Here is a 22315-nt window from a genome sequence, read left to right as displayed (position 1 = left end):
TCGCTGAGTGTAGTTTACGGTCTTACATGTAAACTTGGCAAATAGTCCCCTTTTCACACTTCGTGGGAATATAGTTTAATAGCTGTTATTTCCGTTTATCCATTAGGTATAAATCAGCTGTTGTCTTACCAAAAAAGGTTGTGTTCTAATCAAACACCACGAACTTGACTTTCTGATGATTGCGAACCAAGCCCAAAATTTAATTAGCCCCACATTGTTGTTGAGAGCTTTCTAACAAGGCCTCTGGTGGTGCCCTCTAGTGGAGCCTCTAAGAGCACCGCGAATGTTATGTCTGGTAGCGCCCTCTAGTGGATGCTCTGAGCACACCCTCGTTGTTATGGAGAAGCTTTTCCCAGTTAGGCAGTGAGGGAGACATGGCTGGACCTGTTGATTGGGATCTTACTGCGTCGAGAAACACGGATATGAATTTAGGATTTCCTTAAATTTCATCTTCATGCGCAACAGGTCTGATACACTCGATATCTGATGTTTTGCACATTTCATGGCATGTTTGCGATGTTTTGAAGTTCGTAAGTGTAGCTAGCTTTAGCTTAGCTATCTTAGCTCAGCGAACGGTGACAGGTTACCAAGATAGGCTAGCTGGCACGTCTTTGGTTTCTATCGTTCATAACAGATTATAACTTATATTTCTACACACTTTAAAAACTAGTCCACCACATGTTGTTCTTTATTAAAGACAGGCGTAACAGCTGTTTGCGTTTTTAGCCCTCTATGTATGTATGATACGTAGATTATTCATTCATTGTGCAGTGTTAGTCGAAGCCAGTCCCTTACGGCGAAACATCCTGTCAACCTCAGGCTAATACTTTTATTTATTATACAGTTTTGGAGTTGGCTTTATAGGTAAGTGACATGATTTAATGACTACAAGTGTACATGGATGAATTACTGTTGTATATATTGCTAGAGGATTACAACAAATAAGGCCATTTGGGACATTAAAACTCCTCTTTCTTGGTTGTGTAACACTGTTGAACTCAAGAGTATCGTTTTACTTCATCTACCTTGTTCGCTAGCAAGCTACCGATTTAGCATAACAGCGCAGCGTAGTTCTGTGTCCAACAGGTTCTCCTACCTGGACAGCTGGAGCCATCGATTTTTAGGAATAAATTTCAATAGCAAATACCTCTTCACAGCTTTTTCGTTCTTGGATGTGTTTATTTGGTAATACTAAAGATGAACGAGTTGGTAGACGGTAGATGAATGTTATTGGATTCTTTTCTATATCCCGTTGGCGTGATAGCTAACGCCTAGCTGTTAATGGTGTAAATATCGGACATAGTTATCTAGGATAGATAATAAAAATGGGTAATTTGATCTCAGATGCCTTTATAATTTTATTGTTGTTACTCTGAGAAATAACTGTATGACCGAGTGTTGGCACATAGTTTTTTTTATCCTAAGGTTAGGTCAGTTCCACAAACCTAAGAGCTCACTTTCTCTGCTTTATTGACCTCTTCGTCAGGACGGTAAAAGGTAATTAACGAAGTTTGATATAAAAAAGAAGCAGTGCAAACGTGTTGAGATTGGACACAGTCAGAAGGGTTCATCGGCTTTCTTAGCCCACACTGTGCGCCTGTATTGTGTTGTGTATTTGGCATTCGTGTAATGTGTTTATCGTTCGGTTTCCACATCTATCACCCGCCCTTCTGTTCCCTTGTATCCACATCTCCTCCTTTACTTTCCACATATTCCTGCTTTTTCCCGGTTATAGGAATACTGTGGTGGGTTTTGTAGTGGGGCAGTGGTAGCTCAGTAATTAAGGTACTTCACTAGAAAGTTGCTGGTTCAAGCCCCACCACTGCTGAGTTACCACTGTTGGGTCCTTGAGTATACCTGAGTCCCTTAACCCTCAATTACTGAAGTTGTACTCAGTTATAATTGCAAGTTGCTTCGGACAAAAGTGTCAGGTAAATGTAAAAATAAACTGGATAGGTTACTGTGGTGGGTTTTGTACTTGGTTTTTCTACTGTGGTGGTTTAGTTCTGGGTACTGCAGGGGTTACTGCCACTGCTGTAGACATGGAAACACGGAGACAAGAAAACAGCTTTTTTCTGCTTGTTAAATGTTTTGAAAGGCTGTGAATTGCCCAGTTCTCAGTATTTGTCATTTAACATTTCAGTCTAACTGCTTGTGATTCAGTCATGTTAATTAGGCAGTCACAAGAAACACAGTTTGAATGGGCCTGCAGACAACATTTTTGCCTGTGTAGTTTGTAGACTGGTCAAGTTTGCATGTGTAGTCTGTAGACTGGTCTAGGCATGGGTTGGAGCAGCATTCCTTTTTTTGAAAGTTTTTGAAATTTATTTTATTATTTTTTTAATAAATAATTTTCCTTTGGCCACATCACCCCCTTTCGAGAACACCATTTATTTCTTTGGTATGTTTGTTTATTATTATTATCATTATCCAGGTTACAATTAATTCATTATAGTACAAATATAGTGTGCCATGAGTGGTGAAGCTGTGTTCCCTAACCAAACCTGGCTGGAGGTCAGAAGGAGCAAGGTGCCATAGTCAGGTGATAAATTCAGGGTGCAGTTATACAGTTGTACTCACGTGGTGCAGTTGTACAGTTGTACAGTACACATGTGGGTAGGACAGTCAGCCAAAAGCTGTAAATTTATGTTTCCTCTTTCTTGATACACAGTTAATCACATTCATGATTTTGAACATTTAAGTTCAAACATTAGGAATTTCTGCAGAGTTTGCAATTTTTGCATTAATAGCATGAATATTCTAGAGAAATAGTTGGAAAATTGATGAATAGGACCTGTGTAACTTAGTGTGTATATATCTGTGCTATTCAGTTCACTACGTCCAGACAAAAGCAGAAAATGTATGCTGTTGCACTTTTAGTCCTGATTCATACAGCAGTATGTTGTGAGGTGTGTGCCATTACATCCTGAGCTGCGTCCACCACATCATTCTCTGGTTCTGAAACCATTCAAAGTCATCCCGTGCTCTTGCGTGCTCTGACCTGCACACAGGCTGAGAGGTGGGCGGATAAGAGGTGTGCTGTGGGAATTCTCTGGACCGCACGGCAAGCCTCCCGAAAGGAGGAGGCACAGGAAACAGGAAGGAGGGGTGTGTTTGTGCTGGCAGTGCTGAATTAATGGTGCTCTTCATACTCCTCATACACATTCACAATTGATGTTTTTCAGTGTCTGATCTTTGAAGGTCTCTCTTAGTGGAAACAAAACACACATCTTTTAAAAAGGGACCAATGGATAGAATTGGAATTGGGAGGATTGGTCATGCCCCCAGCCCCTACCATTCCTTCCATATGATGACACACCCTTTTCTGAGTTGGCTATGTCTATGGGTGAACATTGGCACATGCCACTAAATAACCTCAGTGGACTGTGATTTCTGAGGTGAAAGAGTGGGTATAAAAATGTTAAAAGATTATTCACGTCTACAGGTTAAATATTACCAAGATGTTTTCCCCTACTTCAGGTAAAATGCCATTTTTAATGCTACAGGTAGTCTTGTTTTTGATTTTGTTTGTAAATAAGAAAACTGCAGAATAGAAAGGGACAAAGCCATCTTGACTTTTAGCTTTTTGTACTTGTTATTCTAGCCCCAAATTTAGATGAGCATTGTGGTAGGTAGTATGTGTAATTTTCTGAGTATGATATATCACTAGATCTCAAACTATGGGAAAGATTGTGGTAACTGTGTATGACTAAATATCTTTAACCTGTAACACCTGTAGCACCACCTGTAGTGACACCTATATTACCTGGTGAAATTCAGTAGTCAAGTCAAAGTTTTAAAAAGCACTATATAAAAAAATGTGACTGTCATTATCACAAAGCATCTTTACAAGCCCCCAGTGAGCAAACCAAGGGTGACAAAATGACATCGGGGTAGGTGTACCTCGGCGGAAAGAGACTTGATTATGAGGCGTGTCCAGGTACACAGGTGTTTAAATTGGGGAACTATAATGTTCAAAGATGGACTCCAGCAGACCAAGCCATGGCAACACAGATAAACGGATAGCGCCAGAAGGACCCACATGCATGAGGGCACCCTGGAACTTCAGCACTCTGTCGCACTTTGTCAGCAAACTTGAGTGACAAAAGAGGTGAAGTGACATCCCATAAACATCCCAGTTTATCATAACTCTCAGTGCCCATGGACCCCCAGATCCACTCCTTTACCCAAAATGGGAAGTATTTAATAAAATGTCTGACTGTACAGATAGCCTTAATATTTCAACCTAGCCTTAAATATTGAGACTGTGTCTGAGTCCCGAACATTTACAGGAAAGTTATTCCATAGTGTGGGAGCTCTATAGGAAAAGGCTCTGCCCCCCTGAAGTAGATTTTCTTATTCTTGTTACTAATAAAGAGCCTGCACCTTTGATCTAAGCAGACATGGTCGGTTGTAATGCACTAGGAGTTCACTAAGGTATTGTGGGACCAGTAGAATACCCTTCCTAATACATTACCTACATCATTACTGTATAATATTACCTAGTTAGTTCACATAAAATGCATCAATTAATACATTAACAAGATAACTACTGTAGAATACATTACCTAATAACTTGAGAATTACGGTGGAATATATTTTCCATTAACATAAATGTTATAGCTGTTCACTTTGTAGCCAGTCACAGTTAATTTTTTAAAACTGTAAAAACATTGCTTAACCAATACATTGGTTAATAAGTGTACACATTTCTTAATAGTGTAAAAGGTAAAAGTGCTTCAGTTAAAAGTGTAGTTTTGTCATTTGTCACGTGGGCTGTTTTTGCTGTGCTTGTCGAATGGTGTAACCTAGACTAATGACTAATGTTACTACTAATGTTTCCAACTAATGTTGAGTTTTATTTTTTGATCAGTGGTTAAATGAAATGCCAATAAACGGCAACTGAGCTGCTTTTAGTGGTGATGAAGCTGTAAGATGCTTAGGATCCTGCAGACTATATTTATCCTTGTGAATTTACCTGTCAGTGGGTGACAATGAATCCCATGAAAGGTTGTGAGTGTTCTAACCACATCCCATAATAATCACTGCCATTTGGTGGCCATGCTGTCCCATTGTGCCTGCATAACAGTATGAGGATGATAATGATGTACCGGAAATTCTAAAACTGTTTCGTCATTGTTTTTGAGATCTAATGTTTTGAGATCTAATGAGACACAATGTTAAAAAGCAAGTGCAGGTGTAGTGCTGCTGGATGCTGGCCTTGTTATGCTTACCTCGCCGTGTTCCCGAAGCTTGGGGAGACAGCGGATTAGAGGCCTGATGCATGCAAAGTGTTGCTCCTTAAAAACCAAATCCTGACCTTCAGATGATCAAGCTTTATGTGCACTGTAGTGCGCGCCTCACGTCTGTCAGCTGATGATGATGGGTGGGTTTCTGTTCACAAGACTCAGGGAAGAGGGAGATTGCTGAATAGAAGGGGTGTTGAGCAGAACCTGTCCTACCCCACTGGAACTGCAGTAGAACAGGGTGAGGAATTTCAATTCCCTTTGTTGGAAAGGAGTGCTAAATGAATGACGTGCGGTGCATTTAGAACATGTGGTACCTTGTCCATTCAAATCTTAAGACGTGTTTCTGTGGGCTCTCAGAACAGCTGCAGTCTCAGTTATTGGCAGCTAAAAGCTGCCCCTTAGCATAACCCTCACTTAATATTGTCACTAACACAATCTGTCATGGACACAGCTTAGATCTGTATGGTGTATTGTTCAAAAATTCTAGAAATTTTGACTTTTAACCCCTTCTGCTGAGGGTCCAGTGGTAACATCTGCTGCTTCAGCATTCTTTGTCTCTGTAGCACTGCCTGAGTACAGGCTGACGGCCGTGTGTTGTCTGTATATCAATGTCTGTGGCCAGATTGAGATCCTTGTGCTGTGTGTCGGTGTAGTAGTGTCTCTGTCCAGACAGAAACCTGTGTGTGTGGCAGCATGGGTTTACATTTATGGTATTTAGCTCACACTTTTATCCAAACTTTTATCAGGGACCCACTTTTATCAGGGGCCCAACAGTGTCAACTTGCCAGTGGTGGGGTTGAACGAGCAACCATCCAATTACAAGTCAAGTACCTTAACCACTGAGCTACCACTGCCCTTTTATTGAGCTTGGATGCACTGTTGGGTTTCTTGACGCCTCTAATGGATGTTTGAAGTGAATGATGTGAGGCACTGGTTGTATGGGTGGGGTAACATACAGGACTTTAGACATTAGACAATTATCTCTATGTGTGTGTGTGAGTGAGATTAAATCTTTCTGGACAAAGCAAAGGTCTGGAATATTTTTGATTCCCAGGGAGTATGCGTACTATCACATCTGGGTGTAAGTGGTTGGCAAATGCCATAACAAACATCTCATCTTCACTCCCTCAAGTGTTAGTGGGGCCTGTACATCACCTCCAGATCCTGGTGGAGAAACTCCATCTCCCCCGGCTCCTCCAGCTGTTCTAACACTCATACCCCAAACCTGTATTTCCCAGCAGTGCTCTCATTCTACACCCTCAGTTTGGAAGTGACCCAGATGCTGGCTTCAGAAGTACACATTTATATTTTAGTTTGCAGTCTTGACTGTGGCTGTCATCTAGACCATGAAGTGAAATATTTCAGTAAATGCTCAAAATGAAAACTCTAAATCTTCGACACATGGAAAATGTCACATGTCAATTAAATTCATGAACAAGGTACAAACTTGAACTTAAATAGCTACTAGTACTTTAGGAGGCTTTCATAACCAATATTCTCTTTTAAAAATGATAATTAATATTATTATTAAAAAGTAATTAACATAAATGCGATGCAGACGCTATGGACAAAAAATTGATTGCGATAAATGATCAAGTAAAACAAACCACAGGAAAGAAAGAAAGTTTCATTTTTTTTCCTATGACATCAGGGAGTTTCCTCCACCCTTCAGAGGATAGTTAAATCACCTCGTATCTTTAGATGGTCCTTGCCTCGGCTGTTCACAAAATCCATAACTTCTGAAACTAGAAAGTCAGTGAGGCGATTATGTACCTGTGCCTTGGTGAGTACCTGTCTATTGCGTCTATTCTAAGAGGACATATGATGAGTGGTAATAGGGTTCAACTCAGGGTGGTTCTTTATTTCTTTTATTTTATTTTAAAGGTCTGCTTTGAATTCTCTTTCCATGCTCCTTATCTGGCCTGTGATAGGCAGTTGTAAAACCTCACACTGAAACTTTGATAAATGTCCACCCCATCCCACCCCAGCACATGCAGCACTACTGGCCCCCGCTCTCCGACAGGGGTGGACCGCCTGCGCATGTCACGGTGCAGGCCAACTAACCAAGTGAGTGTTGTGTTGTAATAGTTCTGTGTGTGTCTGTGTGTGTTGGATTGTGATTAGTGGTTGTGGGTCAGTTTGTGCTCTAACTGATTTGTCACATTTTCTCCACATCTCCTGAGAAATGCTTGCAGGAATGTTATCACATACCAACCTTATGCATATTTATGATCTGGAATGTTAGTGCTCTGGATCGTGCTATTAAGTGCAGGTTTGTGTGTGTCCATGCAAATGTGATTTTTAAGCAATGCATGCTGAAACGTGACAGACTAAGTTCAAAGTTCATATGACTCCCCTCCCTTCTTGTTTTGTTTGTGCATGCATGCGTGTGCGTGCACTCAAGCTTGTGGGTCTTATCTCTACTGGTGTAATGGTTATTGCTGTTATGTAAAAGTCAGTTCAGGCACTTGCCGTTTCTGACATACAGAACAGCAGGTCAAGCCATTGCATACTCGCTTTTCTAACATACTGGTTGTGTTACTATGTTTAACAACATGTTGTGTGGGAGATCAGGCTTGATGTTTTATATGTATGGGATCCATAGTTTATTATTATTATTATTATTATTATTATTATTGTCAGCTGTGTAATATATAATAAAATATTGTAAACACATTTTTAAAGACGTCCCATTGTACTGGAGAGCAACTGAGGAGAGGAATTCATATGATAAACCATTAAAATGTGTCACAGTCTCATTGAAATGTTAAAACATTAAAATGCGTCACAGTCTCATTGAAATGTTAAAACATTAAAATGCGTCACAGTCTCATTGAAATGTTAAAACATTAGAATGCGTCACAGTCTCATTGAAATGTTAAAACATTAGAATGCGTCAGTCTCATTGAAATGTTAAAACATTAGAATGCGTCTCATTTTTGGGGCAGCCTGCATGTAAGGTGATCTTGGTTATAGTAAACAAATCTTATTTATAGCACTTGCTACTGATATCTGTAGTCCAAACAACCCCCTCCCCCACCTGACCCAGAGCCCAACAGATATGAGACTTCATGTTCTCCAGATTCATACCCTTAACTCCAAACTCCCATTACAGCTCAGGGGTTGTAGCTCTGCTTGGATTGACAGAAGGAACAATTAGAAAGATTTATCAGTAAATAAAATCCAACAACAACAACAATGAAATGAATAATGTATGAAAAAGGTGCAGTCATTGGAAAAGGCTTTATACTGTAATGTTTTGGACATGGAAAAAGGTTCTTATCAGGAAACAAAATATTGTACCATCAGTAAGAAGTGCACTGGACTAGCTATGTGGGTTTCATAATGCATGGCTATCAGACATATGGCGTCAGATTCATAAAACTTGAACAGATTCAAAAACGTGGAATACGGAATTCCTATTTGTAAAGTCTTTGTGGCTATAGTTAGTGTACCAGTGTTAAGTTATCTCTGAAGTAAATTCACCTATGTTCAAGGTGAAAGCCAATCAAAATTAATATGTATGGCTTCTTTTACATGTGAAAGACCCACATCAAGAGACAGATGATTGACTAACCCCAGTTGTGAGACCAGTGGCACTCTGAAAACTGCCAGCTGCATAAAAATCTAACACATTTGTAACTTTAACCAACACGACAACTTCATGGTTGCACTGAGTTGATGAATTCAGTTAATCTAAATCAAGGCAGAGCAGCAAAATTGTATTTCTTCTCAGTCTGTATGTTTCTTACTCTTTTTTTTACTCTGCAACGCCTACATTTTCATTTCTCATGGCGTTTGTCACATTCTGAGATGCTTCCCAGGTCACCTTCCTCTTCATTTACTCCTACTATTACAGATGCACAGTTTGTCATAATGCTCAATCCAAACACACCTAAAATGTGTCTTTAACAAAAAATGGTGAATTATCTAAATTGGTGCATGTGCATTATTTTGTTCATGAGTTGCATATGTGACCAAACATTACTAGAGAAAAGATCATCCAGTCAACACAGACTTCTTATTTCTGTTAGAAGTCTCGTCAAATCTGGCGATATGTTTGAAGAATTTGGCTCATGGTTTGTTTTTGGTGAATATGCATAACACATGCTGCAGCATCCACTGTACAAGCCCTGTGGAGTATGGTCCTCTGAAGTACATCTCTGCATTAAACTGCCATGTTATGTTTGTCAGCTGCAGATACTGCAGTGGACTCCACTGTCATTTCATTTTTTTGTGTCAGATAAACTGTTTTCTAGCCTCTTGAGTCATTCATTTTTGTCTCTCCATGTGGGTGGTCAGGTGTCAGTCCTGTTGTCACTGTTTTCTGCACAACCATTGGCTGTGCACAAAACATTTACAAAATACTTCAGGTTTAACCCTAATTTTAGCACCAGTTACTACATACTTTAGGGTTAACCATGACTCTAGCACCAGTTACTTTCAAGATGTAATCTGTTGGTGCTTACTATCTAAAAATGATGAATAGCTGGTAAAGGAAAATACTTGAAATCTGATGAAAATGCACTTTCCAAGGTTGAGCAACAAATGTTTTAAATAATGCTGATATATCTGGTCTGAAATGACTGATACATGAATTAATTTTCAATGCCAGTTATCCTTTTAGCCTCTCAAAATTGCTTTAAACATACAGTGACGCTGTAAAAATGGCCAAAATCGTCACTATATCAGTGAGCTCCTCAATGTAATAAAAATAAATGGACACTTATGTGTATGATGTTCATGACCAATCGCACTGGCTGTAGTTAATTTTCAGCCAGTTAATTTTGTTAACTCTTGGCTGTTACTCAGTTTTTACAAAAGGAGGAAATCTATTAGAGCACTGGTTAATGTGAGCACTGTGTGCATGTGCACACATGCTAGTGCCTTGCTCTGAACACACTGGTGCCCCTTTATGCCATGGCACAGCAGGCTTGGCTGGCTTATTCAGGCTCATTACTGCACTCCGTCAATGTTGTGCAGCGTTCTGACAATTCCAAAATTATTTCTAAAATTGTTTATTGATGATTTGACAAAAACAAGCTTGTTGCTTACTCCCTCATCACTGTGCTGACCACTCAGTTTGGAGGGACAGCCTCCAACTGGTGTTTATGTATTAACCCTTTGTCACATATCTCTCACTGGTGTTGAACTGGTGATGATGGCTTCATGGTTCATGCTGTTATACAGTTCAAAAGAAGATTAAAATGTTGGCAAAGTTTTGGAAAGAACATTTGCGATGACCTCACAATTTAAGTACAGGGGCAAAAAACTGAAAAAACTGCTGTAACAGGCTGTAAATATGGGGCAGTGGTAGCAGTGGTACTTGATTCAGTGGTACATAGTAATCAGAATGTTGCCTTTTCAAGCCCCACTACCACCACACTGCCACTGTTAGGTTCCTGAGCAAGGCCCGTAAGCATCTATTGCTCAAGTTGTATTCAGTCATAATTGTAAGTCCCTTTGGATATAAAGTGTCAGCCAAATGCTGTAAATGTAAACAATAAATACTAGCAGGTTCACGGTTGATGAGAAGTATGTAGGGGTGAAAAAGCCAGAGCTATAGCTGCGCTTATGCTTTTCTGTTCCTACGTCTGATAAAATCTAAAAAACTAGAAGATAAGAGTTGACTTGCTTGCTGTGATAAAAGGATAAATAACGCAAAAGTCTTGATTAAAAGATCAGAAGAGTGTAACGTGACAAGGAAGGCCAGATGCTCGCGGATATGGATAGATAGATAGGTTTATTATGTTCCAACTTCGTAATGGGTGAACAAGCCAGGGTCGAAACCAGGAAAGCCAATATAGGGGTAATCCAAATCATGTAGGTAAACAGTCCGAGTCCAATAACCAGCGAGCAAAAAACTAATCAGGCAAACAATACAAAATGGGTAGGCAAAAATCAGTAGTCCGGAGAGCAAAAACACAATTGAAAACACGGGAAAGCAATCAAGAAAATAACGCTCGGTATGCACAGTCAGAACTAGTGGCAATACTTCGCAAAATCCTAATATGTGAGACAGGCTTATATAACCAAGTACACAGTGAAGTCAATAGTCAGGTGATGATGATCTAATGTGAAGTTCAGGATTGGTGGAGTGCTGGGTTGGTTGATGAACTGCCTGCTGGGTTATGTAGTGAGATGAGGAATCAGGCAATATGAGAAAGAGGCTTTTTTATACCCAGGAAGGCCAATAGGTCCCTAGAACCTGACATCAGCTATTGTTCAGTCAGGAATAAAACGGTGTCTGAACAGTGTCTAAAGCTTTTGGTAGACTTTAATTGTAAACACTCAAGAAGAACCTTGGTTTATTTAATTGCTTACCACTATAACATTTCATTTTTCTTAGAATCTTGGCTAACATAATTAACCATACTTACGCTGATCCAGATTTAATTACTGGTCAGGACATCTGAGAACCTGTTATTTTTATTCAGCCTTTTCTGTCCCCTGATCCTGTTTCTCCAAATCTGCTTAGAGATTAATGAATAACATTTCTTTTCTTCCTGGATGTAAGAGAAGAGACCTGTGGATGATGCAGTGTTGGCCAGAGCAATTCTGCCTTAAACTGGTTTTAAGTAAAATGGAGTACATCATCATTTCGAGGTACCTGACCATTCTGAGTCACAGAATTCTGCTGTGTAACAGACTGATGTGACGTGTTTCAACCTCAGATTGGAGCAACATTCTTTTTTTCTCCCTGAAAACCAAGCATGTGCAGTGCCTCTTAGCTGCTATTGCTTTAGAGGAGTGGGAGGGCACAGGTGCACAGACTCTCCCTTCTTCATCTGGATCCAGATCAGATCAAGATAAAACTGAGGTTATGTTGGTAGACCCCAAATCCCAGGCCTCTAAATTGTCCAGTTTTGCTATTACAATTGAAGGTGTGACTGTTAAACACACACAGCCTTGGTAACTTTCTAGATTATACACTGTTTCTTGAGTCCCGTATCTCTTCCCTCACTAAATCTGCTTTCTTTCATTTCCATAATATTGTCTGGCTTCACCCTTTCTGAATTTTAATCATGTTGAAACATTTTTTAATCAGCTCCTGTATTGACTACTGTAATTCCTTCTTTATAGCTGAATATCTGAACAGAATTCAACACATTCAAAACTCTGCTGCTACAGTCCTGACATATACAATGACATCTGCTCGTATTCCTCCTGTTCACCAGTTACACTGATTACCTGTCTCGTCCTGTATTAAATGGTATAAGAGGTATAAAAATTCCGCAAGCTTATGTTTAATAAAAATCAATTCAAATGCTATACCTCTATGCAGACATGGGCATTTCACTAGTCTGTTGTTTTGTTGTTATTCAGCTCACTGATGCACGTTTGACTTCTGTATTTCTTCTTGAGCTTTGACACATTTTTATTGGTGGGTGTGAGCGCATCTAGGTATGTGTGTACATAAAAGGTTTTCCTGGTCTGTCTAAGGATATCCTACTTTGTAGACAGTCAGCACGAGAGCGTAGCTATGTCATGGGAAATGGAGGCCCTGCTCCACACTAGTCTGGCTGGAGTTTGTAAGCTTATGTCCCCACACTGCAGCAATTCCACAGGATGACCATCCCTCAGATCTCACTGAATAATGCATACAAGGCCAGGAAGATCTGAGACGGACAGACGGACAGACAGACGGACAGATGGACAGACAGTCAGTCAGTCAGTCAGTCAGTATAACAGTGAGCGATGGGAGGGATAAGGAAAAGGTTTATAATTAGAAAGTCATGTTAGAATAGGCTCTGGATAGCTGATGAGGGAAGACAAAGACATAGCAACGTGAACCAGTGAACTGGTGACAGGCTCCTTCACTCAAAGTAAGGGGTGGAGTGTAAGACCACACCCTCAAATTGTGATGGCCCCAAATAACCGCAGAGCTGCTGTTCAGATTGTCGATATTAATGAAAGTCTGTCTGTCATGTCTTCAAGCAACCCGATCCCTGATTGCCAGGCACCTGATCCGCCTTGCTTCAGTAGTAATCGTACTCACCTTTTCCCCTCACTAATTACTTCCCCATATAAACCAGGTTTTCTTTTGTCTCATTGTGAAGTATTTTTTGCCTTGTGCCTGTATACCGAGCCTTCCAGTAAAGTTCCTCAGTGATTCCGATTATTGATTGTGTCTCGACACAGTTTGTTTTGTAATAAGATTTTTGGAATAGTGTTTTGGTATCTTTTGCTCATTCTCTCGCTTACTTGTACATTTCAGCCTGTATTACATTGTTGCATTTTTTTTCTTTGATCTCCCTCTTTAGGTTGCAGCGAGTGTCACTAGTGTGAGCTGGAACGGCTGCTGTTTCTGTGATGACACCATTCCCAGGGTCCTTCTTCCAGCACTGTCCCCACAAGATGATCAGGCTTTGATCTCGACACCTTTTAACATGAGTCTCATCTTCCAGTCCTCACACATCCCTCAGTGGTCAGCATCACTGGCACCCATTGGGAAAACAGGAAAATATTCACAGAGTATATGGAGCCAATATGGATCTGACCCCCGATGTTTGCTCAGTGACACTGGAAACAAACATGATTTGGAGTTGCATCTCTCCTGTGACTGAATAAAATTGAAACAAGAGGCCAATGAACCATTTTTGTTCAGTAAATTCACAAGATTTGTTATAAATTGTCAACTATTTCTTTTCTGACCTGTTGAGACAAACCTTTAAGGTGGGAGAGAATTATTATTCTAGACGTTTATACTCACCTTCTCACCATGGAGGCCTCTGGTCACCTTCTCAGTTCCCATCTTTGAAGTGGTCCTCTTGGGTGTGGATGTCACTGGAGTCGCTGGACTGTGTTGAATGTTTTCTTTAATGTACCCCTCAGTGTGACTGCTTTGTTTACTGACTGTTTCCTTAATTCAGGATGTTGGCTTACTAATTTCAGGCTGTTTGATTGATTTCAAGTTAATAACCCTTACCTGATGAGCTTGGACTGACAGCAGTTTGGAATTCTGAGGCTTCATGTACTTGGCTGCAGAACTGAAGAAGGCCATGTTTTTGCCTTGAGAAAGCTCGGAGTGTGAAGCCAGATCATCAGTAGCAGCAGAAAGGGGAGGGGCAGGAGCGAGTGGAGGGGCAGGGGGCTCGTGGCCATGGCAGAGCACGCAGAGCTGCTGGCGGAGATGTCAAGTGTTGGGCGCTTGTCTGCCACCGAGCGCGTCAAACACGCACAGAAGCGGCGAGCACAGCAGCTCAGGAGCTGGGCGGTCATGGAGAAGGAGAATGCTCACATGTCCAGAGGGACCCAGAAAGGCGACAGGGAAAAACATAGCGGGAAGGAGCGCAGCAAGAAGGTGACGTTCCCTAGCAACATCACCCTACTGGAGGCAGCTGCCAGGAATGATCAGGAGGAAGGTAAGAGCATCACACGGGAGGTTAAGTGGTGTTAATAATGGTCCTTAGTGAGCGTTTAGACGTTTGGAGTTGGTGTGTTGAAACTGGCTAATCGTAGGAATGGTGAGCTACTGTAGTTTAGAAACATGGGAAAGTTGTCTGTCCGTCCGTCCGTCCGTCCGTCCGTCTATTTAAAAGACTTTGCTAAATACCAAATGGCACTGCACGTTCGTACCCTATGGTCACATCTAAGTAGCTTTAAAAATGGTGGTGGAGCTTTGGGTAGGTTGGGGACAATCCTAAACTGAATTTCACTGAGAATTCCAGTAGAGTTTGAGGAGTTCAAATTTGAGCTGACACTAGAACTAGAAACTGTGATCAGAATTACAGCAAACACACGCAGTCACACGAAGTTCATACCCAAAATGAGTTTCTAACAAAGATGTGATATTTATCTGATTTATGAGTGTATAACATAGGCAAAATAAAATTATGCATGTAGGTTTAAATTATTGTATGTTTGTTGATGTGAGGGACTGAGAGAGTTGGGGGAAGGGAGTGAGAGAGTTCGGGGGAGGGCGGGGGGGTGAGGGAGTCCAGGGAAGGGAGTGAGAGAGTTCGGGGGAGGGCGGGGGTGGGGGGGGGGGTGAGGAAGTCCAGGGAAGGGAGAGAGAGAGTTCGGGGGAGGCAGTGAGGAGAAGGCAGGCTACTAACCACAGTCGTCATGGTCTAAAGAGTTCATGATAATGATATAGCTACAGAAAATGTAAAGAAAACAACACTATCAATCAAATTCATCTATATATTTGTTTGTTGTGTGTTTTTGTCTCTTGTTTTACTGGAACGGGGTTGTTTTATGATATATATGTATTATTAAAGTCTTTCATTTTTTAAATATCAGTTATCGTCAGTACACCCCTATTGTGTATGTCTTAGTAGTTGATGTGTGTGTGTGTGTGTGTGTGTGTGTTAGTGGTAGGTGATTAGGGTGGTGAATGTATGTGTTACAGTAGCTGATCCTGATTGTGTATATGTATGTTATGTGTTATGGTAGTTGATCAGGGGTGGGGGTGTGTGTTACAGTGAGGCAGCTCTTGAACAGTGGTGTTAGTCCGGACCTGTTTAATGAAGATGGTCTCACGGCGTTGCACCAGGTATGAAATTGTCATCTCCTTCATACACATGTGTTCTTATATTGCTTTGCTGGTGTAGATGTTCCTTTGTTGTGTTTTGTATGAGAGTGTTAATAATAATAATAATAATCCTTTACATTCATATAGCACTTTTCTCACACTCAAGGTCACTTTAAAAATGATCACTTCTACTTTTTAGCCTTTCCAGGGGAAAAAACACAGCATTCTCATAATTAAAACACAACATTCCTAGTCCTGAAAGCCTGAAAGGTATGCCGTGCTAGCAGGCAGGATGGTTAGTGATAGTGGGGGAGCAGCCTGGTACAGCCATCTCACAAACTTTCATCTTGCTCTGGTTCAGAAGTTCAGTCTGGTACTGGCATTACTCCAGGGGACAAGGCATTTGAGAGTAACCTCAGGCCATGTACATTAAGACATGGAGGTGGGGGAGGGGTGTGAGTGTGCGTGTGTGCGTGTGTGCGTGTGTGAGTGTGCGTGTGTGTGAGTGTGCGTGTGCGTGCACATGCCGGCAGTCTGCTGTTGCCTGGTTTGTTTGCATTTGCATTTGCCAGGTCCATCCCAGCCCTCTAAGGTGAAACGTGAAATGGTGTGATCGTGCTCCTCTGCTCCGCAGTGCTGCATCGATGACTTTGCAGATGTGGTGCGCTGCCTCCTGGAGATGGGGGCGAGCGTTAACGCCTGCGACAGTGAGCTGTGGACACCCCTGCATGCAGCTGCCACATGTGGACACACAGGCCTGGTGCAGCTTCTTGTGCAAGCGTGAGTGCCCACCGTCTGCTGCGGGGGGGTGCTTCCTTCAGCACACTTCATGATGTAACCAACATCCTATGGGCAAGACTAGTGATTAAACTGTACAAATTAAGCACTTTTGTGGGGTCAGTCAATGTCATGAGGCATTTATGTTTTTTGGTTTTTGGTAGATGAATCTCAGTGAAATGCAGCATCTCATTATACCAAGTATAGTTTGCATTTTACTTGTGCCTGCCCTCTACTTTAGCACTGCTTTTAGCATCTGCAATTTGTGTAACCACAATGAGAAGTGCCTTGACCTGTGTGGTTTTGAGGCTCTATGTTCAGAATGCAGTTAGGATTTTAGCAAATGCATCTGTGATTTGAGGAAAATCTTTTGAAATCTGTCAAATACATAAACATGTGTTGTACTAACACTCTCAAACCAAAGACACGAGACACTGGTTTGAAGCTACCTGTAGCCAGTAGATTGTTCAGAAAACCTCTGCTCTCATTGACCCATAAATGTAAGCAACTGGCTGACCTTCACAGCTCCCCAGCATGAAGACTGCTGGAGGATTTGGGATGTGCAAAGTTTGGTGGTGGAGGAGAGGGAAGGTGCGGGGTTTGGTGCTATAGGAGTTGGGTAGTGCAAGGTTTGATGGTGGAAGATTTGGGAGGAGTGCGGTTTAATGTCGGAGGAGTTGGGATAATGTAATAACGCTTTTCTTTAGACACCCTGAAATCTTGTTATTGTAGATCTATTCTAGCCACACCTAGTTTGTATCTGATTATGGCTGGTTTGTATTTATAGTAGTGACCTTGTGTGTTTAATAGTGTTAGTAATAGTAATGTTGTATATGGGTGTCTACAAAGGGGTGCAGATCTATTGGCAGTTAATGCAGATGGTAACATGCCCTATGACCTGTGTGAAGATGAAGCTACCCTGGAGTTGCTTGAGGTGGTCATGGCTGAACAGGGTGAGTAACCCTCATTACCCTAACCCTAACCCTCTTTACCCTAACCTTAACCCTCATTTCCCTAACCCTCATTATGCTGACTCTCATTACTCAAACCCTAACCCTCAATACCTTAACCCTCATTACCCTGATCTTCATTAGCCTAATCCCAACCCTCACTACCCTAACCATAACCCTCATTACCCTGACCCTCATTACCCTAAACCTCATTACCTTAGCATGCATGCGTGCGTGTGTATGTGTGGGGGGGGGTGTGCATGCGTTTGTGTGCGTGGGCATATCTGCAGGCATAACCCAGGAGCGCATCGATGAGTGTAGAGGAGCCAAAGAGAAGGAGATGCTTGCAGGCATTAAGCAGCTAATTGAGGCGGGATCAGACCTCAACATCCCACATGAGCACGGGGCTACTCTGGTGAGACAGCCACAGACCAGATCAAAACACACACACATAGGAGAGACAAAAATTATGACTTTATGAAATTATTTCTTTATGACTTTAAATATGTCTGAGGAACACAAAAAGGAACAGAATGTGCAAATTATGTAATTCAAGATTCAGAGACTCCCCTCAGAGTCCAAAGCAGAGCAAGAAAGCATACAGAAGACAGACAGACAGATTACTGAATACTGAAGAAAGAGAGACAGAATTCTGAAGAGAGTGTGTTAGAGAGAGGGAGAAGACCACAGAGATAGTCAGCTCAGTTATAAAAGCTTCTAAACTCATCTGTGCTTTTCCCTCCCACCCACGCGGCGAGCGCAGATGCACATCGCAGCTGCTAATGGCTACCTCTCTGTGGCAGAGGTCCTGCTGGAGCACAGTGTGTCTGTGGAGGAGAAGGACGATGATGGCTGGACACCGTTACATGCCGCCTCCTGCTGGGCACAGGTTGAAACTAAGAGTTATCAAATTCTAAACCATAGGCAGATATTTTCTATTTTCCTCTTCTTCTAAAGAGGAGACATTGTCTAGTTTAACAAGTGTTTAAATTATGCATTTTCTTGAGCACTTTTTCTGACGTTTTCATATCTGTTAATTAGCTGAATTATTTACATTTCTGTGAGATCTGCAACCTGACTCTAACCATAGTTTGTACTGGTACCTTGCCTACCTCTAACCCTAGTTTGTACTGGTGCCTTGCATAAAGATAATACTAGTTTTCCTGCTTTGACAGATCCATATGGTGGAGCTACTGGTGGCCCATGGGGCAGATTTAAATGCCAAGTCTGTCCTGGAAGAGACTCCTCTGGGTAACAGCCCAAAATGGGCCCTTTTATCGTGTGTGTGTGTGTGTGTGTGTGTGTGTGTGTGTGTGTGTGTGTGTGTAAGTGACTACACAATGTTTGGTATGTTTGTCTAGATGTGTGTGTGGATGAGGAGGTGAGGACCAAGATGATGGAGCTAAAACACAAACATGATGCCATCATGAGGAGCCAGGAACGACACAAAGGCACATTACAGAGACGAGCATCCAGTGCCAGCAGCAGAGGGTAAGGGCTATGTGTGTGTCTGCATGTGTGTGTAAATTTTAGAACCCTTTAATCTACAACTGCCACTTTCTCAGTTTTAAATATTGAAGTGGATGGACACAAACATAAAATACTTACTAAGATTACTCAGATTTATGTGCATATCACACCATTCCCCCCCCCCCCAATCTCTCTCTCTCTCTCTCCCTCCCTCTCTCTCCCCCATCCCATGAGCAGGAAGGTGGTGAGGCGCACCAGCGTGAATGAGCGAAGCAGTCTGTACAGGCGGGAGCACCACAAGGAGGCGATGGTGTGGCAGAGTAGGGGCCGGCAGGCGGAGGTTGTGGATGATGACGAGGACAGGCAGACGGACGCAGAGCTGACACTGGTGAGTTGTCAGTCCTTTCACACAGGGCCATGCGTTAGAGCTGTCTGGTGGCACCTAACCGAGCATTGACTTCTTATGTGCTGCAGGTGGCAGGCGTGAGCAGAATCCCAGCTGCTGCACTGTGGCCAGAGGACAGGGAGGAAGGTGGGAGTCGAGAGTCCTTTCTAGGGAATGGCGGGACCTTTATCGCCCCCTCCTCCTCAACGTATGTGGCAGGTGAACTGCGGGGAGGTGGGCGTCTGGACCGCAGCGCCTCTTACCAGCTGGCACCAGAGGCGGGGCCTGCTGAGTGGAGCAGTAACAACATGAACAGAGAGAAATCACACCATACGCTGGCTGACCTTAAGCGCCAGAGAGCCGCAGCCAAGCTCCAGAAACGCCCTGCCCCTGCACCCCCTCTTGCTGCCCCCACGGCCCTGAAGGAGGAGCCAGCGTTGCTTGAGCTGGGCCCACAGGGCAGCACGCAGGAGGCACAGGAGGTGGTCACGCCCACCACAGTGTATTTCACTCCTGCCAGCGGAGACCCTCCACTGCTGAAGCTCAGAGCACCAGAGGAAGAGACAACCAACACCAAAGAACCATGCTGTGGACTGATGTAGCAGTGAGAGTGTAACACACACACACACAGCCAATGCCAAAGAACCAAGCTGTGGACTGATGTACCAGTAAGAGTGTACAACCCCCCACTGCCCGCACAGACAACACCATGCTGTGGACTGATGTAGCAGTGAGCATGTAACACACACACAGACTCATCCACATGTGCACTCATACATTTCTTCTGGTGAGGCTGAACACTAAAGACCTTTGCATGTCAGACACAGACACACAGGCACATGTGTTTTCATGGACAAGTACATACACTGCTGCAGATGCTGTCATAGTTCCACACACTCCCCACCAGCACACGTAGAGGGAGATGACTCAGTGAAGATGTCATCCTGGTCAACTCTGCTTTGGTATTCCAGTACAGACACAAATTTTTATGAGCATGAAAAACAAACCAGTCAGTGAGTCCTGGACACAATCACAATATTTTCTTTTCATAAATTCTGTATTTCTTTCTTTAGCTAGCAAATTAGTCCATAATCTGTACTGAATAAGCCTTGAGTAAGTATGATGCTGTAATGAAATGTTACTCTTGTTTTTATTAGTTCACATACCTTCAAGGAAAGTTTGGTTTTTATATTATGTACATGAATGCATTTCTGTTGGAGAACGGGGAGGGTTTTACTCTTTATTAGGGATGATAAAGCCCTCAAACTCCCATTCCGTTCACTCTTACACTCTCGTTGCTAGGGTTAGGGTCAAACTCTCACTTCCTCTAACCCTCAAACTTTAATTCCAGTAACTCTCATCCTCTTCGCAGTAACTCTCAAACTCTCATTCCCTGAGTGACATGTATAGTTCCAGCTCCCCCTTAGCTCATCTGTGATGGAGTGAATAGCAGAGCCTGACTGTGAACCACATCCACCTGTTCAGGGTTTAGTAGAGCTTATACTTGATCACCAGTTCAGGGTTGTCACTCAGTACTAGGTGATCAGCTCAGAATGTTAACAGAATGTTGCTTTTTCTATATATTACAGCGAGTCGCTCCTATTGGCTGATGATGAATCTGATCCATCCCTGACTTTGAACACACAACTCATTTAATAGCACTTTTAATGTAAACAGACTGAATCACACATGGTAGAGCTCTTCCTCTTACCCCAGTCTTAAAGCAGGGATGCTGATCTGCTCTTAAACCAGGGTTAACCAGAATTAAAGAGAAAGCATATTGATAAACTTACACAACCTACATTTGATTAGCCAACCTTAACTTTCTTGGCAATAAAAACTGGGTCAATTTTTCCACAAAGTTGCATAATGTGAGAGTGAAAGAGAGAAGGGACAGGGAGAAGGGAGTACTAGAGAGGCAAAAATGCCCTGCTGCACATGTGCAGACCCCAGGTCTCTGGTCTCCTGAAAGACCAGAGTTGGTGTCTCAGCTCTCTCATACAGTAATATACTAGCTGACAGAGACCCGGGTGGTATGTAGACCTGTACAGGTCTGGGTGGTGTTGAGGGATTTGGCCTCATTATCTCCAGTCTTCAGCTACAGTTCACCACATCCACAACTTCAGTAGGCTTCATGTTAAATATAATAGATTCTTACCTGAATACTGAACATGTTTTTGAAAATACTGATCAGGTATTTGGGTAACCATGCTATGAAGGATAAATTAATGGATTGGAGGAATCTCTTTAGATCTGAGCCTAATTGATGAAGGTTGAAGATTTTGATGTATTTATTTGTAATTTTATTTATTCTTGCCACTGAGAAAGTAGGGAGCGTACAGATCCAGGATGTTAAATATTTTTAAAATGCTCTAATTGTAAAATTTGCTTCCCATGAACATACACTGAATAACAGAAGACCTACTGTGCCTTTTCAGTCTGTTCTGGCTTTCAGTAATTTTTGACTGAAATAGTTATTTGCTGAAACACACTAAGAAATGCCTATATTTTAATGAGGTTTGTGCAATTCCTATGCTGTTTTCTTGAATTGTTATGGATTTCTAATGAGATTTATATGAAAAGCTATTTTGATAGCATATGGACAAAATGTTTTCACAGATGGAAATATTTTTAAATTAGCTTTACATTTCAGTTTGAAAATACTGTACTTTAAACAACTTCTAAATGTTAATTCCTGATGCAGTGTATTTTTGTCTGTTTGTTTTGGTATTTTATATTTACATTTCATATTTACAAAGATTTTACAACTATCCCAACAATAACCCTGACATACAGGTTACCTCTATAACAGTGTCATGTTTGGATGTAAAAATGACCTTCTAAAACATGATTCGTTTACTAGGTCCCTGCATTTAATTAATTTCTCATTAGATTAGTGTCATTTCATTGTTTATAAACTTTGGTCTTGCATTGCTGTAGAAACAACTACAGTTCAGTGGTTTTGTACTGAAACTGACTTTTTCCTGTTGTGATGATGGACTCTATA

General features: G+C 41.9%; 1 protein-coding gene across 1 annotated transcript; it reads left to right on the top strand.

Annotated features, from left to right (window-relative positions):
- The first annotated feature begins 367 nt into the window (after positions 1-367).
- ppp1r16a (protein phosphatase 1, regulatory subunit 16A) lies at positions 368-22266 on the top strand. Its single transcript, XM_027017032.2, has 11 exons — positions 368-465; positions 13514-14614; positions 15677-15747; positions 16361-16506; positions 17353-17456; positions 17744-17868; positions 18217-18342; positions 18629-18704; positions 18815-18944; positions 19161-19311; positions 19398-22266. Exons 2-11 carry the CDS (start codon positions 14353-14355, stop codon positions 19908-19910), a joined length of 1704 nt encoding a protein of 567 aa, XP_026872833.1. The 5' UTR covers positions 368-465; positions 13514-14352; the 3' UTR covers positions 19911-22266.
- Positions 22267-22315: the final 49 nt, after the last annotated feature.

The sequence above is a fragment of the Electrophorus electricus genome, chromosome 14, assembly GCF_013358815.1.
Source record: "Electrophorus electricus isolate fEleEle1 chromosome 14, fEleEle1.pri, whole genome shotgun sequence".
NCBI lineage: Eukaryota > Metazoa > Chordata > Actinopteri > Gymnotiformes > Gymnotidae > Electrophorus > Electrophorus electricus.
The sequence above is the reverse complement of the archived record's forward strand: the minus strand, read 5'-3'. Positions and strand labels throughout refer to the sequence as shown.

Coding starts and splice junctions, on each gene's coding strand:
- ppp1r16a (XM_027017032.2), top strand. CDS start 14,353: ATGGCAGAGCACGCAGAGCTGCTGGCGGAGATGTCAAGTGTTGGGCGC. Junction 15,748..16,360: donor GTCTCACGGCGTTGCACCAG/GTATGAAATTGT, acceptor TCTGCTCCGCAG/TGCTGCATCGATGACTTTGC. Junction 19,312..19,397: donor CGGACGCAGAGCTGACACTG/GTGAGTTGTCAG, acceptor TATGTGCTGCAG/GTGGCAGGCGTGAGCAGAAT.